This window comes from Artemia franciscana, chromosome 15 (assembly GCF_032884065.1).
Source record: "Artemia franciscana chromosome 15, ASM3288406v1, whole genome shotgun sequence".
Classification (NCBI taxonomy): Eukaryota; Metazoa; Arthropoda; class Branchiopoda; order Anostraca; family Artemiidae; genus Artemia; species Artemia franciscana.
The window spans coordinates 26841445-26863217 of NC_088877.1; the positions used below are offsets into that span (position 1 = coordinate 26841445).

Here is a 21773-nt window from a genome sequence, read left to right on the forward strand (position 1 = left end):
GCTGCTACTTCAACAACTACCTCTAATGCAACTACTTGTAAGCCTAAGAGTATTATGATGAAAATCACAAATTATATAAATATACAGGTTATCGAAAGGATATATCAGCGAAAGGATATATCAGCAATTCAGCCTATTCAATAAAGTAATTTCTTCCTGGGGTTCTATCTTCTGCTTGCATCTGCATATGCTTGCTTAATCGGAATTTAATAAGGCACAAATGGCTAGACCTTTGGTCAAAGTTAGTATGTCTGTGAGAAGTGGTGTTTTTATTCTATCTGAAACTTATGCAATATTGAAAATTATAAAGTACCTGAAGAGAAAAGTAAGAACAATCATTTTTCTTTACCTTACATGTGCATATGCTTGCTGATTCAAAGCTTATACATTCAAAAATGGTTCACATTTTCAAGTACTCAACATACATACGCATTGACAGCGCGCAAGTGAAATGGTCCATACTTGTGTGTTTCTAGTGATACTTGTGTGTTTCGTTTTTAAAATAACTATAATACTTATCGACCACATTCGCCACCCTAAAATTACTGTTACTTGAGTTGTTTTGTTTATTATTTGTAAATGATATAGTTATTCTGGCGAATCCAGCTCCGGATTTGCCAAAATTGTTAAAGATTTTGGATAGCTATTGGAAATTAAATAATTCGTTTTAAGTGTGGATGAGTCAGTTATATTACTTCTTAGAAAAGAAAAAAGGAAATAATTACTTTTTTATATAGGTCGAGAGACGAACAAATTTAAGGATTTTACTTATTTTGGTTGCAGTTTATCTGTGCTACACAAGGGATCTTTGTAGACAAAATGGGGCCAGTTATGGGTTATAGTGGGTTCGAAAAAGAGGATAAGTAAAAATATTGGACTTAAGACACTTCAGGAGACTCATAAACTTCAGCGAGAGATTCGATAGTTTAGTATTAGTTTATTGAATCATAGATCAGAAAACACAGTTTATTTTGAGTTATTGTAGGTCAGAAGGAAAACTCCCTAGGTTTTGCAGATGAGATCAATTTTAAGCTGTTATGGGTAGTCAGGCGTTTGGAATGAAGGGACGGGGATTAGACTAGGAGATAGGAAATGCAGTGAAAGTTCAAGGGACGTGTTCTAAGACCAAAAGATTCAGGAATGGCAGTATGAAGTCTCAGCCTCGATGTCCCTCGGAGTTTACCGGCAATGGATTGTGTCAGGGAGTTGTGATATTTATTTTTAAAGCGGATTTAAATAGTGATAAAATTAAATGGTATATGTCGAGGAGAAGTAATTCTCAAACACTTGGAGTAAGAAGGAAATATTCAGGGAGAATAAGAATGATGGATGGTCCTTACTAATGCCTCATGTATGAAGAAACAGGCAAGGATCTGCTTCACTTATGGCCCGTTGTTTCAAATTACAGGATTCAAGGAAAGAATTATTTTCTAATAATGTGGTGTCAAATGAGTTGTTTGTTCCATTAAAAGGTTTAAATTATAGAAAAACAATTGATAAGTAATTGAGACAGTAATTAACAAGTCACTAATGAGTTGACTTATAAACAAAGGACTTTTCCATGGACAAACAGAACTGTGAAATTGCAGTATGGATTATAAATTTGCCATTCCACTGATAGTCCAGATTATGAAATTATTATCAGGATAGGGTATTCATAAATTTCTTCAAGGTAATTGGGGACAATTGAAAAGGTTGCAAACATGTTAAACTGGTAATTGCACATAGAGAAAAAGTTTTGGCAAGGGAGGGGAAGGAATGAGTGCTTGAAATATTGTGGGATGGGTATGGTTTTTTTTTCTGTTTAATTTTGTATACGACTCTGAATTGCTCATTTGCGTTAAGATTATTATCTTGTTTGTTGCCATGGCCCTTTGTGTTTGTTCAACAGATGTCTATCTATAACTTTATATTAGAACTCGATAGTGGTTTTTTTTTCGTTGCATATAGTCTATTTTTGACTTGCAATCTCTTTTATTTTAAAACTTGCTAAATGCCTCGTCATACTAACTGGTCTCTGTGATCAAGGTCTTGGGTAACTGTTTCTGTTTTTGGTATGCTTTCCTGATTGAGATGATCTACAAAGATCTAGAAACATAACATACATAAGGCAAACTTGTTAATTCGAAATATTTCTATGCAGGAAAGAAGAGGGTTTCTTACATTACGGCAATTAGAGATACAGGAGAGTTGTTTTATTTTTGCTTGCCCATTTTTTTTTTTTTTTTGCTTGTGGAAGGATCAACCTGGCAATATTGAAATGTGACATCGGCGTAACCATCCACCATTTATGTGCACCAAAGTCCTATCACCGTCACAAAATCTAAAAATTTAATTGAATGCCCAATTCCTGATTTTCCTTATAATTCTGCATCATTTTTGCAACCAAGTGTAATTTCTGTGAGCAGATTACCACAGTTTCACACCAGAGGAGAAAATTCTTTTCTTATAAATATAATTCTTCTATAAACATTCAATCAGTCTTATCAGTCAGAAAAAAAATAACAACCATATTAACATTTATATTCTCTCTATATTTTTTCTTCTTCTTTTGTTTCATTTAGGACAAAAAATTTATACTTATATTTCCCAAGATTAGAAGAATAATTGAAACTCTGAAGCAAATCATGGTTATAGCAATAGCCAGGGTGCGTCGTTTCGGGGGGCAGGGGGGTAAACCCCCCCCAGAAAATTGGAGAAAAACTATTATATAGCCCATGCCCCTTAGCCATGCAGATATGGACCACTCTTGTCCCCCCCCCCCCAATAAAAATCCTGGAGCTACTCCCCTGGCAAAAGCCGTCATCAATTAAATAGCGGAGCAATGCCCATGGTAAATTGAAATAAATGCAAATTGAAATAACCATTATTAAACAAATTTTTAAATGAAAAATATTTGCCTTTGACACTGAGTCAGAGAGGTTAGCCAAATCAACGTTAAAAGTATCTTGTCAAGAACTGAATTTGAAAACAGAAAGAATGAAGTCAAATATGATTCACTTTAATAAAAGTTCCTCACTGAATAACTTTAAAAGCCCGTCAAAAAAGGTGACTACTTCAGCTATCCAACAAATTTAGCAACCATATTCTTTAAGTTCTTTGTTTCTAATTTTGAAATCATGTTGCAACCACAAAATTGATTGAAGAGGAATAACCTCATCCATCCAACTGTCGATGACGCTTCATTAACTACTTGATAAAAAAGTCCGTGTTCCGAAAACTGGAATGATCCCTAGAAAATAAAAATTCGAATTATTCTTACATATAGTGTTGGCTCTACGAGTTCTATAGTCAATACTTGGAGAAAATGGAGAGGGCCCCCAAAAATCTTGTATCTATTATATTTGCTAAATGACAAAAAATTCCTTTTTTAGCGCCTAGATACTATTAGTCTATAAACAACTAGTATTGATTTCGTCATGAATGTGTGCCTCTTAAAAGACGTTTTAAACAGCCAAAGCTTTCCTTGCACGGGATTGTAACAGTCTGTGTGATGTCTATAATAATAGTCTATAAAATTGTAATAGTTCATACTAATCAACATTATAAAAATCCAAACTTTTCTTTAATCCTTTTATTTGGGATTTGAGGAGACAAACCCACCACATTATTTTGTTCCAGGCATTATTTTTTCTGAAATAAAAAAAAAATCTACCTCGAATGGTTCCCAAGATAGAACAACTTTAATATATGAAGCAAGTCTTACATGAGAATGGGTACAAGAACAAAATGGTAAAAGCTCTCTTTTTCAGGGCACACAGCCATGAATGATACTCAGTTTTCAGGACAGACTCAGCAGTAAAAGTTAAGCATTCAGTTCAAAGCAAAGGAAATGCTTTTATTAAGAAAATTCTTACTGAAAAAACTTAAATCGTTCCAGCGACTGAGTCATTTCAAAATTTTGCGGAAATCAAACCTGACAGTTGCCACACAAGGTGGCCTGTGTTTTGGCAGGTATTTCTTTTTTTGAAAAAAAAAATGCATAGGCTACAGTATTTTACTGAGCTTCATCATATGTTAAGCTCAATAGCGTATAAAAGGAGACAATACAGGCAATATAGACTAAATTACGGACTATATATTACTAGACTACAAAAGTAATTCCATTCCAGAACAGATATGGACTGTGTTATAGAGATTTTAATGAAAGAATTCTTACAATATTTAACTTAACTGTTAATTTCAAAAATCTAACATCTACTCACTACAATTTTTAGTATTAATGTTTCCCTGAAAAATTGCGTAGTGACTGTTTTGGGTTACCGATAGACTGATCGTGTCTCAAACAGTAAGCTGAACAAAAAATGTGGTTCAATACCACTTTCTATGGCTATATGGCTATATATATACCACTTCATATGGCTATATATGGACGCGTTCTGCAGATGAAAGGTGATAGATTGTCATAGATAATCCTTGTCGGCTAACCGTCTAGTGCCAAACAAAAAGCAAGTCGTCCCCAAATGAGGTGGGATGATTTAAAAAATGATTTAAGGGAAATGAAACTTCTTAAAAGGAGATCTATGCTTCTTATAACAAATAGAAAAAATCGCAACTAGAATAACAAATAAAATAAAACAACTAAAATAACAGCTAGAAAAAAATCTAGAAGGTGTAAAATCTTTGCTTTACATGATGGAGGAGGAGGAGCGTGCGTAGCTATGCTCACCTCAGGCGGCTTAATGCTACAGTGAGTTGTAAATATTAGTAGTAGTATTTACAAAAACGTTTGCGGCATTTAATTTTACTAACATTTTCTCATTCAAACACTGCCTCCACTAACCCTGAATTTCTCCAAACAAAAATTGGGTCTTCTGAAGTCTCCAAGAAAATTATAATTTGTAAATAAGCAATTGTTATAAGAAAATACAATTGCTAATTTTCGGGAATATTTGGAGCGGCCAGCATTGTTTCAGGGAATTTCTGAGAAAGACATGAGAATTTAAAAATAGTGGAAGCAGTCTGCCGCAAGTATTGTCTAAGATGGCATGGTGAGCAATGTCTCTAAGGCACCGTTTCTGTTCGTAAAAAAAAAGAAGAAAAAAAAAACAACGAAAAAAAAACGGAAATTAAACCAACCACGAAAAAGAGATAGCCTATTTTTATTTTTTTAGTTCAATTTGTGAGAAAAACAGAAGCACGAGAAAACAGCCGAGATAGAAAAAGACATTCTTTATCTGTTTTGTTTTTTTATAAAAGAAGAAAAAACAAAACAGCTTATCTGTATTTATATTGATTGTTGGTTGCACTTATCTTGGCTGATTGCATAAAGTAAAGAGAAAAGTGCATTCCATGTGTTATAATTCTTTCATACTTTTATACTTCGTACGGAAAAGTTGGTCGTAAAAACTTTGAAACACGTTGGATAGGAAATTTAAACTTCTAGTGTGCTTTTTGAGAACCTAAGTGACTGGAGGGCAATCACCCCCCCTCCGTATCATATTCTGGTACTGGATCAAAATTCTTGCGATTTCCCTTCAGAATTGCTCAGAATAGTTAGAAGATCTAATGAGTATTCTCCCAGGATTAACCTCACCGCTCCACCCAGGCCTAAGAGAAATGGCGCTATATTATACAGATTCCCCAATGTTCCTAGACCGGTTTCAATAGAAAAGGTGGCCATTTTGGTCTTTGTTGTCGAATAAGCTAGAAACTTTTAGGGATCGTTCGCTAGTGCAGGATACCCAGAGTTTTTCAAGGGTATAACACAGAAAAGACACATTTACCGAAGTAAATCAAAAGACATTATCTATGCCCAAGTTTTTAAATTCACTATGCATAATATCTTTGAAATGGCTGAGGGAGACCGACTTCATGGTCTCAGAAAATATTGATAGAGAGATTGGAAGGGGGGGGAGTGGACAGTGACTTTTGAGTAAAGTAAAGCATAGAACTAAATTGAAGAGACGGAAGAAAGGAGAAGGAAGGGGGTAAGGGGGACTTCGTTGAGGCGAGGGGCTAAATACTCCGTGTTTGTCACTGCTCAACCTAAACATTTTTGCACTAAAAGCCACTATGGACATGCATCCAGGCTATAAAAACAGTATATCTGTAATGTCTTCAGTTAGCCTAGGGGATAAAGTTGGAACTGTCAGATAGTATTAAAGAAGGTAGGGGAGAGGCATGGGGACTTTAAATTTCGTATTGGGAAGAGGAGCTAAACATGCTTCGTCTCTGGTCAATATAAACGTTTTGAGCCATAAGCCGCTATGAAAATTGGCGTCCAATCAAGGTAGGGTATCGAGGTAAATAAAAAACAAAGTGCTAATAGGTCATCAAAACGAAATATCTGATAAGTTCTAGTAACACTTTTGGGGGTTAAATTAGAAGCTTACAGTAAGTATTGGGAGGGAGCTAGCAGGATCTGAATCTTCCTTTGGGGTGAGGGATCAGAGGGTCTTTTTGTCTCAAATCTGTTCAAGAGTTTTGGTACTATAGGCACCCCCTGGAAGTGGAGTCTGCTCCCGACTAAGTAGTAATATAAACCAAGAGACACTATTTCTTCCAAGGTAATCAAAATAGCGCATCTGCATAACATCCTGATCGGCTTGGGGGATTGAGTCTGAAAGTTAAGGAATTGTTGCGGGGTCAAATAGATCTCAAATGTTGACCCGAGAAGAGGCGACAGAGGTTAATCGAAAGAAATGATTCATTCAGGTTATCAAAATGGCATATCTACAACATCTCAGGAACGACTTGTGGAAGTTCCGGAGTTTTGGGAAAAGATGAAAAAAAGATGTCTCAAAATTCCGTGCTTAGAAAGAGGGACTGGAATAAGTTTGTGTTTCTGCTCCACCTTAAAGTTTTCCACTACCAGCCCCATTGGCACTTATAATCTTTTCGTCGTGAAGTGGTGAGGTAAATCGAAAATAGTATATGAACTAAGAATGTAAAAATAGCGTATCTGTAATACCTAAGGAAATAATAGGGGGGGGGGGGGTTGAAATTTCCAGCAGCTGTTTAAGAAGGGGAAGGAAAATTTAAATAATACGTTAAGATAAAAAGAAACGAGTTCTAAAACAAATTTGTTTTCTAAATATTGGTTCACAAAAAAAAATTTGTCAGCAAGTTCTATTGTCAAAGGAATCACTATTCACAAAAAAAAAGAAAAACGATTTTTTTTCTGCCCAAAAATGAGCCAAAAATGAACCCAGAATAGCTTAAACATACAGGGCATGAAGACTTAGACAAATAGACTTCTATGACGAAAATAGCTACATAAAAATTGCTGAATTGATTCGCGATACAAAAGTTACTTTGTCTCCGACTGGCAACTTACTGGGTATGCATAATGGGTCCTAGCAACCTAGTAGAGAAAACCACTCAGGCACTGAAATGGGTAACCATCCAAGGTTCCCGGAATCAGGGTTTTATTTCCCCACTCCATAAAGGCGTGCATCAACTAGTCACTGATTTTGATGTTACATAGCATATTTCAACCGATAGTTCCAGATATAAAAGACGATTGATTCACTATTCAAAACTACTTCTAAGTATAATAATCACAATCGCCGTCTTCTTTTAGAACCTTTTTTCTGCGGCAGAAATTTTTGAGCCTATAAAACTTTGGTTTTATAGGCTTCTACTTTGGTTTTTATAGGCTTCCAATACTTTTCGATTTCTCTCGATTCTTCCAATTCTTTCGTACTTTTGTGTATTCCTAGGCTAGAGACTACATCCTATTAAAATTTAAGGCCAAACAGAGAAAAACCCATTTCTGGTTTTGGAGCCAAGACCCTAATTCAACGACCTTCCCTCCTCGTCATTCACACATTTTAAAATAAGCTAATTATAATACTAGATCATTTGACATTAAACAGGTGTTGAGTTAAAACGGAGGTTCAGTTGAATGAGGGTTCATTTAAAAAGGGTTGAGTTGCAAGGGGGTTTCGTTGGACGATGGTTCAGTCTAACAAGGTTGAATTGCATGGGGGTTCAGTTACACGAAGGTGCAGTTACACGGAGGTTCAGTTGCTCCTCGGTTCAGATGCACGAGGGTTCATTTGCTTGAGGTTCAGCTACACGAGTGTTCAGTTACATGCATACACACCCGAAATTCTATAATAAAAATATTGTTTAAGAAAATTGCAGAAAAATACAGCTGATAGAATATTTTCACTTAATATGCAAATTTTGTCCAAGATTCAGGTTACAATCCGAAACAAAATTTATCATAAACACTTTTTATATTCATGATACTAAAAAACAAAACAAAACAAAAAGTATTGTATTTTTGTACAGAGTTGTATCTTGAAGTGTTGAGATTTTCAGGAATTAATATCATTATATATTAAATGGGCAATTTATTATCCTTAGTTCTTTCCAGTCATCTTGATTATCACAGGGACTTATTTTTTATTCGTCATCGAGGGTTTGAAAAACTAAACCACATTCTCAAAATGCATATAGTTTTCAATAAAACTTCAATGACACATTAAGCTTTAGAACTTTTACGGTTAAGGGATGGGGAAGTGGATGGTAGCCAAAATTCTATTGGTGGTAATTTTCGTTTGTTTTAAGTTTGACTTGAATATACAGTTTGACTTTTACTCGTTTTAAGATTTATTTATTTATCTATATCAGTATCTGCTATCTTGATGTTTCGTAAGATCATTTATTTTTGGGTTGCTTTTTTTGGCTTTCATTTATTGTTTGATGGTTATATCTGGCCGTTTTGAGTTTCAGCTATTATAGGGATGGGTTTAAGTTTTTTTCAATTAATTATTAATAATTCCTATTAAGTCAGAATAACAGCTATTGAAGAGTATTACCATTATATTACATCTAGGTTGTTTTTCCTACCTAAGAGACATCGCTTATTTCGATTAGTACCCATGCCGGAAGGTACAAAAATGTTAAGGGTGGATCCCATGGTAGTCGACCATGCTGAAAACGAATATCGTAGGGCGCATGTTCGCCGTTGGGGCGTTTCTGAGATATAGGCCAAAAACACCAAATTTGGCCTATAATGGGATTCAATGATTCTAATTTTTTTTCTACAGATAAGATTGCTCAAATCCAGCGTACTCTTACATCAATAGAAAGGAAAGACTTGGGGCTACACGAATATGATTTTTGTTTGTAAAAAAAATAAAATATAGTACATGTTTTACTGCAGTTTTAAAAAAAGTCAGATTTTTGTCAACAAATTTCTAACAGAAAAGCTAAAAACTCGAAATTTTTTTAAGATAAAGTATTTTTTTTTATATTAAAAAAGAAAGCCCGTTTAATTCCGAACACATTGAGCTAAGAAAAAAAGTTTAAATTATTATATCTGGGGGGTCTGCAACTTTTTTAGCGAGTGTACCCGATAATATGAATTTTGTTTAGTAACCTGCTACCTAGCGGTATGTTGATTGATAAGCTAAGCAGAAGAAATTGATAAGCAGAAGATCAAAAAGAAAAGTGAGTCAGGTAGGCCAAGATAAAAAAAAAAGTTACTTCAGGTTGATTCAACATGTGATTCTGAGGCAAATACTGATTTGCTGATGGATGATAATGAAGAATATGACACAAATTTGGAAGATCAAAAAAACAATTTTTAAAGAAATAAAGTTTTTAAAAGCACTTTTGGTGTTGTAAAGTTGGCTGGAAAAATGAGCGTAAATTTTTTTTTGCAGAAGTAAGAGACTTAATGAAAGTAATTTACAAAATTAAATATCACAAGAAACTAGGTGATACTGACTAATTTAGATTTATAAGGACTGATAAAAAGGCATGTTACATTGATCAATCAGATTTAGTATTGGAACTTCCAGTTCTAGTGAAAATGCTTGTCAAATGGAACATCTGTGATTTGAAATTGATTTGCCAATATTAAATCTAATATCTTGCTTTTCCTTCATGAAGCACCAAACAACCATGCAACAGTGGAAAAATCTCTGCGAACGTTCACGGCGATAAGTAAAGCTGTCGGATGTGACGATACGGTGGTCACGCAAGATCTCTTCATTTATCAGCTAGCACAGGGAGTGAAAAGTAAATACCCGGATAACTTCGAAAACGTAATCCTACGGATGGGAGGCTTCCACCTCCTGCTCAACTAACTAAAGGCAGCTGGTAAGATAATGGACAGCTCCGGACTCAAAGAGATTATAGTGCAGGCAAAGCTGCTGCTACCTGGTACATGCGAAAAGGTATTTCAAGGGAACGGCTACTACCAACATATCAATGCCTACTGCATGCTGTACGAGGTCTTGCTAGCCCTCTACTGGGAGTCATTGGAAGAGTATTACTCCGAAGCACAAGAAGACTTATCCCGTCTGGACCAGCTGGGTGGTGCCATTGAGCTATTCAGGATTTCATTGGCAAACGGTGCTAACGCGCGAATTGCACTTCAGATGGCAAACGATACCTTAATCACTTTGGATCCCATAATGAATGCCTTCAAAACCCTTCGAAATGCGTCACCCACGTTTGCTTTCTGGCGGTAGTTCTTGGAAATACTTGAAATAGCGATGCAATTCAATCATGCTGAACGAGACTGTGACTGGGAGTCTAATTTGACAGCAACTTCTCGGATGTTGCCATACTTGGTGGTGGCTGACCATCCTCAGTATACAAGATGTCTCATACAGTACCTATATGACATGCGAAGTTTACCACAAACCTTTCCTGATGTACACAGAAGGCTCATGAAAGGATACTTCGCAGTGAAGAGAACGCACACCAGGTTTACGGCCACCTGTTCCGATCAGATACTGGAATGTACAGTGAACAAGGATGCAAAGACGACGACCGGAATAATAGGAGAACAAATGGATGAGAGACAGACTGAAGCTTGGATTCTTACCTTACTGATTTCCGCTGCCATCAGCAATGGTTCCCTGCAAGTAGTCAACGTATCCACAGAGACATTGAAATATCACGAAGACAATCAGTCGACGACGACGCGATTACAACTTTCACGAGATAGAGTTCGAGACATTTTCACTACATGTGGCAATCCGTTCAGCAGAGTGGACTTCGACCTAGTTGATATTGTGACGTCAGAAGTTGTGGACGATGAGAAGATTGTTTCTGATATTACTTGCGTAGCCACAAAAGGAAAAGAGGTGGTTGAGAACTTTCTGTGCAACAGGAAAGAAGATGTGAAAAAGGTTGTACTCCGAACAGAGAGAAAAACTCAGAAAGTGAATGGTGTCCCTAAAACCGATCTCCTGAGCTCTGAAGTAACAGCTTTGAAGAGAATCATTAGTGTTCAGTTGAGCTACGGCGAAGAAAAGGAGAAAGCCGTTGCAAAGATCCACACAAAAGACATTCTTCTTTTCCCTCCATCCATTTTTGAACATCTTCCGCAACAAACAACCAAGACATCCTCTGGCTGAAAAATGAGGGCGGGGAACAAAGCTGTGCTGTTGAACTGGCTAAGAAAAAAAGGAGGACTTTCAGCTTGGCCGGCCACTTTGAAATCCAAAGAAACAACATCAGCTACAGTACACACCATTGACCTAATGTCCAAGATAAGGTCATATCGGCCTGCCAGGTTTGAAACAGTCAAATCCTTCGCGGAAAGATTGCTTCTATTTATTTATTTATTTATTAATAGTTTTCAAGCTAGTCGCAAAGCAAGCTTGTCGCATAATTCAACAATGTCTATCATCGCTGAATTATCTTCCAGTGGGTATTCCTGAAGTCCACATTGTCGCACATCGGTACAACGGGCTGTTTGGGAAGCTCACGGACACCGGAGAATTGATCTCCTTGAAATCAGCATGATCTCTTAGCACAATTGAAGAATGGGATGCCGTACTTGCAAGCTCAGCGTGTAAAAGGCGGTTCCTCGAAATTTTGTATGAAACCTGGGAGCAGATGAGTGATCAGCTTCCGAACGCACTCAACCTTTTTCTCTCAGGTGGGTTCAAGGAGAGATTCAAAGTGTCTCTGGTCAAGCGTGGCTGCTGTCCAACTTTACCAGAACACTGTTACTATGAGGAATGCTTGTCCTCCAGCCACGAAGAGGCTGACCAACGCCTTATGACACATGTCAAGTACGCTAGCCGTTACGCTTGTAGTATCGTAGCATCGTTGTGCATGCCAACGACACAGACGTGGCAGTAGCCTGTGTTCATTTTTTTGAAGAGCTTCAAGCTGAAGGACTGAGCGAACTTTTCTTGAAGTTCCCGACTTACATTATCCCAGTATACGAGCCAGCGGATGGAGTCCACTTGTCCAAAGAAGACCAGATCATGTTACCGTTCGTGCACTGTCGGCCAGGTTGTGACACAACGAACTTTTTCTTCGGCGTCGGGAAAGCTTCTTTCTTAAACACCGCGATGTCTCCAACTTTTGCCTCAAAAATGGTGTCTGTGACGGAGCAGATCAAGGATGCAGAAGGGAAGCTTTCAGTCGATGCGTTTAGAGAATTTTACGACCTATCAAAATTCCTGGTCATTGTAAACAATACGGCCAGTGTAAGGCGGATTCAATTCACTGGCCAGTGTAAGGGCTTACGTTCGGTGCCAGAAATAAGATGTGAAAAGACTTCCACCTTCTGACGACACCTTCGACCCATGCATACGAAGAGCCATATTCGCTACATGGATAATCTTGTCGTCAGTACAGGCTCGGCCGAGCATTCCAGATACACTTCTCCTTGGATGGAAGATGGCTGAAGGGGGAGTAGATGCGGTCGTCTCAACTGTAAAGAAGCATCAAGCCTGGAATCTTACTGCAGATGCAAAAGTGGAAGATGCAGGAAAGACTGTAGCTGCTCAAAAATGAAAGGATGCTGCAGCTTATGCTCCTGCCGCGGAACGAGGAGGGCATGCAGGGAGTCTGACCTTGCCCCATCTAAATTCTCGGAACAAGAAAACGAGGAATATTTGTGAAAATTTTATTTGATAACTTTTACTTTTAATTACAACAGGTCCCTAATCAGTTACTGTTACGCAATTTTACGGGCAGGCCGAGTAAGAAAACTCCAATGTGCTGACTGAATCCATCTGTGAAGCAGAATTCTTTTATGTACTAAATAGCTCAGTCGTATTACTGGCAAATCAGGTCCCAAAAAGGTAATTGCAGATGCCTTAGTACACCAGAAAACATATTCGTCCATTCTATAAAAAAAAAAGTTTTAGTCAACATTTTTTTAAACCTATTTTTATTTTTAAGTACAAGTTAAAAATTTTAAACAGTTAGGAAGTTTGAAGTATTCCTACCCTTTGAAGAAAAAAAAATATTATGTCCCTTTTCACGATACGGCTAGTGGTCATTTCAGTGACACTACAAAAAAAATCGCAGACCTTTTAAAAATAAAAATAGTTTATATGTTTTTGTCTCAAATTGTACGGAATTCAATGGGCTTTCTTTTCGAATATGAAAAAAAATTTGTTACCTTGAAGAAATTTCGAGTTTTTAGCCTTTCTTTGAGATATTTGTTGAATTTTACAGCACTTATTTTGAAACTGCAGTAAATAGAGAAACAAATAGTGTCTTTTTTCAATTTAAGAATCATATTCTTGTAGATCTAGATCTCTTCTTTCGATTGATATAACATTACGCCAGATTCCTCAACCCAATAAGTCGCAAAAAAATCCTGAATCGTCATACTTAGTTATAGGCTAAATTTGGCGTTTTTGGCCGATATCTCAGAAACGCCCCAACGGCGAACATGCGCCCTACGATATTCGTTTTCAGCATGGTCGACTACCCTAGGATCCGTCCTCAGCATTTTTGTACCTTCCGGCATGGGTGGGTGCACGATACAGAATCTGGCGCTCTGACTATAAGGTGTTACGCGTAATATCCGATCTTCAAATTAGCTAATTCAACAATTTCCTGCATTTGGCAGTAAAAATAAACTTTAAAGGATTGTTGTAAAGTTGTGTTACAGTAGTCGCAGGTTGTTGAATCATCAACACATGAATAAGGAATAAAACCCAAACCAGCTCTTCCCATCAAGAGCCTCTCTATTTAGAAAAAAAATCATTCGAGTTAGAATCGTAGCATAATAGTGACATATTCTATAGGCTTTCACTATGAAAATCCTATCTATTTAAGATCTCTAGTTTCATCTATTTTTTTTTAGAGAGAAATAGTAGTGGTGCTGTAATTCGAACAGATAACATTCGTATCCACTACACAAACAGTTTACGTTTCAAAGGCCATCAATGTCATTATCCTTCAAAAAGCAACGGGAAGTAAGACGGGAACATGTAATGCCAAATTTCAGCTTATATATATTGAATATATCACATAATTTTGGCTAAAGAAGAAAGTATTTGTCGAATGTGCTTTCTCTAACGGTGAGATATTGTCAAACTTTTTTAACCATCAAAAGTACAGGCCCTCATTTATTTGCTAAGCGAATATCCTGATGCAGTTCTTATTTTATGACAAACATTTCGTTTACTTTTTTCTGAGCAAAATATAGCTGTTTCACTACAAATACGAACATACCTTTACACGGAATGCCTTCAAAAGAAATTTCACTCCATTCACATTGAAAGGGAATAAAATTTGCAAAAACTCGTATTTATGAACTAGATAACGCACTTCTTTTCAAAATTCTACCGAAAAAATTTTATATTACGGAACTATTTAACCAATGTGAGCATGATTATGGAACAAGGGAATTTTCTAATTATGTTGAACCCCGAGCATGTATTGAAAGATCGAGTTTCTCACTCAGGTACTGCATAACCAAACTTTGGATTGTGCTTGGGTCGGGTCTTAATCTCGGTCTTTCTGTTGGTACATTGCGGGGACAACTAAAAATTCTTTTACTAATCCTTTAATCTTTTTTTTTTATTTAGTTAGAGTCGTCCTGCTGACTCATTCTCTTAACCGAGTTTCCCCACGGCTTCACCTCACTACTTTTTATTATTTATTTTATTTTTTATTTTTGCAGATTTGTTATGGTAAGTTCTCCATTTGGCTGCTGGCTTGGGGCGATGCTTTCTTTTATTTATTCATAAAACAGTGTGATTGTGTTCAAACACAATAATATATTATGTAATGTATTATTTTTATTTGTTGCCCGGTAATACAAGCTAGACTCTTAGCCAGGCATACCCTTATTGTTGTTGCATTTAGTTCGTAAATAAAAGAACATGAACCGTCAAAGGCTTGGTCGAAAAATAATCCCTTATCTAAAATACTACCTCCAAGATATGAGAAAATCTTACTTAAGGCTATCCGTATGCAATTTGTACTCCATAATTGTATTTGCGGGTAGATTCAAAACTCTTCTTAATGTGTCTTGAATTCGTAAAGTTGTCCCACGATCCTTGCCATTTTTATTCCATACAGAGATTATATCTTCCTGAAACGAAGCACAAACAGTGAATTTAGCTGAACATAACCGATTAGACGTATTACTTAAAACACAGCAGCAATAATAGCTGGAGTTTCGCTGGGACACTCCAAAAAAGGTTTAGCGACAAACTACATAAATTTGCAAAAGTAACATTGCCCCTGGCTTACAAAGAAATCCCTAAATATTACTTAAGTAAAACTTCAGTATAATCTTATGAAACCAATTGTATTGTCATAACAAACTTTGCTATGTTATAAAATCACCCAAGAAAATTTCCAAACAAATTCATTCATTAAAGGTTAATGGAATATGCAGAACGCCCGGAATATGATTCGAGATATGGTCAACCCAAATGAAATTCTAAGTATCAAATAAAATTAGTAGATACTAACGACTAGAGAAAAAATCGACTGGCTATCTTATAATTTCCATTTATTAACGTTTTAGTCCTCTTTGGGTAAAAATTTGTATTTTGTGGCAAAAATGAAGAAAACACAAGTTTGTAGCCACATGATCTCTTTTGTTGCTTAGAAGGGCACTAGATATTGCAAATTTCTCTCTAATTAGCCCTCTACCGATAGTCTAAGAGCAGTGGTTCGGCACACTCATTCTTGAGATGAATAAAAATAGAAAAATGAAGAGGAGACACATAAGTGCTTAAATACGAGAATTAAATAAGAAATTATATAAAATAAAAAATAAATAATAATAAAAAATAAATAAAAAAAATAAATAAAAAATAAAGATACAATTTTTTTTCTAGCTTTTTAAGGCGGTTAACAGTAATTCCCCTAGCATTTATAACCATGATAATATGAAAAAAACTTCGTTTTCTTAAAGAGTTAAAGAGGCTGCGTCCCAAAGTCGAACCTTAAAACGTACAGGAATTAGGAGAGGCAGTTGGGGGGCTGCCGCCCCCCAAACCCCCCGCTTTTAAAGACTCTTTTGTACAGGTTTTTTGTTGTGGGGGGACTTCATTGTTACTAATTACTAGTTTCGGCGCAATGGTTCTCCTGTCCTCTTGTGTTTAACATTTTTCGAAGTTATTCCATTATTCATTCATTTCAATTTTTTGTTAATTAAAAGAGGGCCTTTCCGAAGCCAAGAGCGGGGGGTTAGCACAACAAAAAACCTGTAAAAAAGAGTCTTTAAAAGCGAGGGGTTTGGGGGGCGGCAGCCCCCCAACTGCCTCTCCTAATTCCTGTACGTTTTAAGGTTCGACTTTGGGACGCAGCCTCTTTAACTCTTTAAGAAAACGAAGTTTTGTTCATATTATTTCTGTACGTTTTTCTACAATCCATGGTGGATGTAATTTAATAATTCCTGTACTCCTCGTACAGGAATTAGGAGAGGAAGTTGGGTGGATGCCGCCCCCCGACCCCCCCCCCCCCGCTTTTAAATCATTGTATAAAATAGAAAAAAAAATAGATAGAATGACCAAAATGTTTCTTTTGCTCATAAGAAGCTAATATTCTGTTATCTCTCAAATGATAAGCTGTCCAGGTGTTATCAAAATTATACACTTTTATTTTGATCTTGTGAAAAAAAACCGCCCGTAGGGGACTTGAACCCTTGACCCGAGGATTAAATGTCCCACGATCTACCGACTGAGCTAACCACCTGCATGTGTGTGAATATAACTTTTAAATAACTTTTAAAAATTTCAAATTAACATGGGCTCTTATGGAGAAATGGGTTAATTAAGTAGCTAATGCGTGATTTCTGGAAAACAGGGAAGGAGTTATTGGATCGAGCTGAAATTTAGCGGATAAGCTCCTGGGCCGTAGGGGACCTTAACTTGTGAATTTCAGCCTGATCAGAAAACGTTAAAGGGGGGGTTGGGGGGTCAAAACTTTCGGGGGGTTAAGATTTTCCTACGAAACTTTCAAGGAAACTTACTCGGAGAATTCCGCATCGAATGAGTCTTCGTACACCCAGATCCGATGTCGGCTGTGACCTGTAGGCGTCGAGGAAAAAAAAGAATATGAACATTAAGTGGCTATGCGTGGTTTCTGGAAAACAGGGAAGGAGTTATCGGATCGAGCTGAAATTTCGCGGATAAGCTCCTGGGCCCTAGGGGACCTTAACTTGTGAATTTCAGCCTGATCGGACAACGTTAAAGGGGGGCTGGGGTTGGTGGGTCGAAACTTTCGGCCAGATTTTCCCCATGAAGGAAAAGTCGGAGGGGGATGAAATTTGGCAGGTTTCTTAGTTGGAGCTCGGGCTACGAAATGCATCGCTCCCCATCCCTCTGCGACCACTGGAACCGAAGATCGCTTAACATTGTCGTGGTTCGCCTCTTTATAGAGGCACGAGTGTGCCTCCTTGATAATTCTAATGATACACCTTTAATTTCAATCTAATGCAAGTTTCAAGAGACTCATTTTTGCCACAAATACTAATTTTTACCCAAAGAGGACTAAAACATTAATGAATGGAAATTATAAGATAGCCAGTCGATTTTTTCTCTAGTCGTTAGTATCTGCTAATTTTATTCGATACTTAGAATTTCAATCGGGTTGACCAAATCTCGAATCATATTCCGGGCGCTCTCCGTATTCCATTAACCTTTAATGAATGAATTTGTTAGAAAATTTTCTTGAGTGACTTTATAACATAGCAAAGTTTGTTATGACAATACAATTGGTTTCATAAGATTATACTGAAGTTTTATTTAAGTAATATTTAGGGATTTCTTTGTAAGCCATGGGCAATGTTACATTTGCAAATTTATGTCTTTTTTTATGATACCCATAAATTGGTTAAAGGTCAATCGAAATAACAGTTGACGTTCCTGAATCAGCTTCAGATGACAATTTTAAATTATTTTTTTTTTTCAAAACGCTTTTTAAACCTTTCGGTTACTGTGGACCACTTTAAAAGGCTGCAGTTATTGTTGTAACCGGGATATTTCTGTGAAATGAAGGGAGCCGAAATCCTTGATAACTTATTTGGTTCGTATTATTCATCAGTATGTGATTCATCAGATTATTATATTTTTTTTCTTTAATCTCTTCATTAAATAGCCTAGCGGGAGCAAATTCAGCTCTTGCATAGGAGCATAATTATGTCAATTTCCCAAAAATGGTTTTGAGGCTCATCTTGACGCAAAATGAGTACTTTTTTTGTGCTTGGAGGATACCAAACGTGTTTTTAGCATTTTGTTTTCCTTGAATTTTGAGAGTTGAAACACTGTACCTGATATCGTAACGATATAACTGCCCCACATATTTCGCTTCCAACCACGAATTGTTCACCAAGTATCGCTAGAATCAAATTCTCCCATAATCGATCTGCTAGTCCTTTTCGTAGCCTTACAATCCATTTACCACCATTCTTATTGGCACTGTCTTCCCACATAGGTTTTATTCCGCCTGAAATGAATAGCTATATAATAGTGTTAAAGTTTAAATCTAAGAAAACCATTTTTCACAATTAGTTGAATGAAAAACATATAAATAAGGATATTAGTCAACTAGACTGTACATCAGAGACACGAGGGACACACAGGATTTTGACTCGGGACCAAAGACTTCTCTAAATGCTAGATAATCGAAAAGATCGCATTTTTTCAGGACCAAAGATTATTCTAAATGCTAGATAATCGAAAAGATCGCATTTTCATTGGTGTTTGGTTACTACACATTTTGGAGAAGGGGCTTCAAATCAGAGTGATCCTCGTCCCTCCTGGATGGGTATTTTATCGCACCGCTGATTGACTTCTTTCAGGAGTACCAATTTCAGCAATAGAACTTATACAATTTGGAAAGTATAAATATATTTTTTTTTCATTCAGCTAAACCTAAGCATGATCTTCGGATGGTGCCAAAATGTTTTAGCCTGAAGTAAGTTCTGGGTAAGACATTTCAAGTTACACTATAAATAAAATACAGGACAAAAGAATTCATTAAATTTAAAATAAACACCGATATTTGAAGAATTAATTCAAACAAGGAAAAAACAAGAACAAACAAACAGAGTTAGATACTGAAAAAGGCAGCAGAAACGTTCTGGAGATGAATTTATGCTGGATATTAATATTTCGAGGAGCGAGAGCAGGAGCAGGAGTGTCCACGAATTTAAGTTCCCTTTGTAGAAAGAAAGTTCAAGCTAAGACCAAAGTACAATGACACTCGGTTTCTTATAAACTTTAGCTTACAATTTTTTTTAATAACTATTGTTATTTTATTACTTCATTTTGGGCCTATTTAGAGACCCATGAAATACAGAAACTTGTAAAACTTACAAACTGAAATCCCTTTCAATCCCATTGAAGGTATTGACCACTCTTTCAGTGTGGCAATTATTAGCTATTAGGATAGTATGAAATTTCTCACATTCGATTATTATCAAGGGAATGTTTGCTCTTTCCTGGCGTGACTTCATCACATCATTAATTTTGTTTGCGTCAATCAGTATCCCAAACGACTTCATGGCATGAGAGACGCATGACAGTTGCTGTTTGGGCTGTCATAAATGAATTATCCGTATCACCAGCACGAGCACGTTTATTACAGGGGATTCCACCTGTTTTGGCTCGAAATAAAATATGTATCAGACAGAGGAGGATATTAAGATATAGAACAAACATGAGGAGAGGGTGCACAGCAGCAGGAAGCTAGAGGTTATCAAGACTTCATCAGAGAGATCGTGGTTAGTCAGTGTTTGGGCTTGAACTTCTAATACATGTTCTGGATGATTGTGATAATTTCAGCGAGGATAATGTAGTGTTTTACAGTATCCCCCAGCCTTTTACTCCATATAACAACAATATTTTCTTGAAAGTCAATAGTTAGCTGAAAAAAGTATTCTCTATTTATGACGATTGTTCCATCAGGCAGGACACACGAAATTAATTACCAGATAGTTAATCATTCTAGTCAAAAGCCAGATTCATATTCACTGACAGTGAAGACAGCGATTGCCCAGATTCGACGGAGGAATTTGGGCTTGCAGCTTGTCACGCCCACAGTCCGGTAGTTTTTACACACTTTTATGATTTTTTGTTTTAGGGGGAGCTGAATTTTGGGCTAGCAGTTTTTTTTAGAACGAGAGACCGGTCGCTTTTAAACGCTTTTCATGAAAATTTGTTTTGCGGGGCTGCGATTATCGGAACCATAAATCCTGCTATCCGACACTTTCAGTAGACCCAATATCTGATAAAAACCCTACAGCATAGGTCAAACCAAACGATTTATTGCTGCTCCTGTGATATCATTTTCACAGTTGATCTTCACTTGCTGTTTGCATCACTTGTGGAGCTACATAGTTGAGTTAATACTTTCAGCGAATCACATACAGTCTCACTTTTCGTCACAGTCCTGACTTCATTAGAAACACTTACATATTTATTATTTTTTTTCTTCAATGACATCATCCAATCGCCTCGCTTTTGACTGAGAAAGTTGTCCAGGGTTCTCTGCACAAAGCAGAGTGCTTTAATCTTTACGTTCCTTCGTTGCTCATTATCAAAATTGGGCTAAATTCGATCCTTTGAGTTGCAAATTCTTAGAGCTCTCAACTGGATGTTAGTAATTCTATTTTGCTTCTCGATGACTATTTAATCTAGAAACAAGATCTAGGAAAATGCATAATTCGAAAATGTTTGGTACTTTTAGAATAAGATTTAAAATCTATATATATAAAAATAAGTTGTCTGTCTGTCTGTCTGTGGATCAGGTGACGTCATGTTTCTGTGTCGACTGACGTCATGTTAAAAAACTAAAAAAAGGAAACAAAATGAAAAATAAAGGAGAAAAACAAAACTAAAAAAATAAAAATAAAAAAAAAACTAAAAAGAAAAAAGAAAAAAAACTAAAAAAACTAAAAAAAATGTAAAAACCAAAAAAAAAACTAAAAAGAAAAAAAGGGGGAAAATACAAAAATTTATTTCATCATTTACCATTTCAAAAACGAATGTATATACAGTCTGGGACACCGGAATACAAATGACGACCGGGACACAGGGAATATAAATGACGACCGGGACACAGGGACACAACTACAACGGGGACGCCGGGGGGCACAGGGGGATATATAAATGACGATGGGGACACAGAGAATGTTCGATTAGCAATCACCATCAACAAAGCTCAAGGGCAATCATTAGAATCATGAGGTATAACTAAAAAAAAACTAAAAAAAAGGCAGAAAACTAAAACCTAAAAAAAAGACCAATTCAAAAACGAATGTATATACAGACTGGGACACCGGGACACGAATGACGACCGGGACACCGGGACACAAGGAATATCAATGACGCCCGGGACCCTCAAAGAGAATTCACAGACTGGGACACCGGGACATAAATGACGACCGGGACACCGGGGGGCACACGGGGATATATAAATGACGACGGCGACACAGGGAATCGTCGATTAGCAATCACCATCAACAAAGCTCAAGGGCAATCATTAGAATCATGAGGTATAGATCTGAATACGGATTGTTTTCCCATGGACCATTATATGTTGCATGTTCAAGAGTCGGTAAACCTGACAATCTATTTATATGC

The 21773-nt window shown here is 36.8% G+C and overlaps 1 protein-coding gene across 1 annotated transcript in view; it reads right to left on the reverse strand.

Moving 5' to 3' along the window:
• Positions 1-2985: 2985 nt before the first annotated feature.
• LOC136036270 (eukaryotic translation initiation factor 4E type 2-like) overlaps positions 2986-21773 on the reverse strand; it is a 48217-nt gene continuing 29429 nt past the window's right edge. The window contains exons 4-6 of the mRNA XM_065718410.1: positions 18458-18633; positions 15129-15265; positions 2986-3232 (exon numbers count right to left, since the gene is read on the reverse strand). Coding sequence (XP_065574482.1) covers positions 3190-3232; positions 15129-15265; positions 18458-18633 — 356 coding nt within the window. The 3' untranslated portion in view covers positions 2986-3189. The remainder of the gene's footprint in view (positions 3233-15128; positions 15266-18457; positions 18634-21773) is intronic.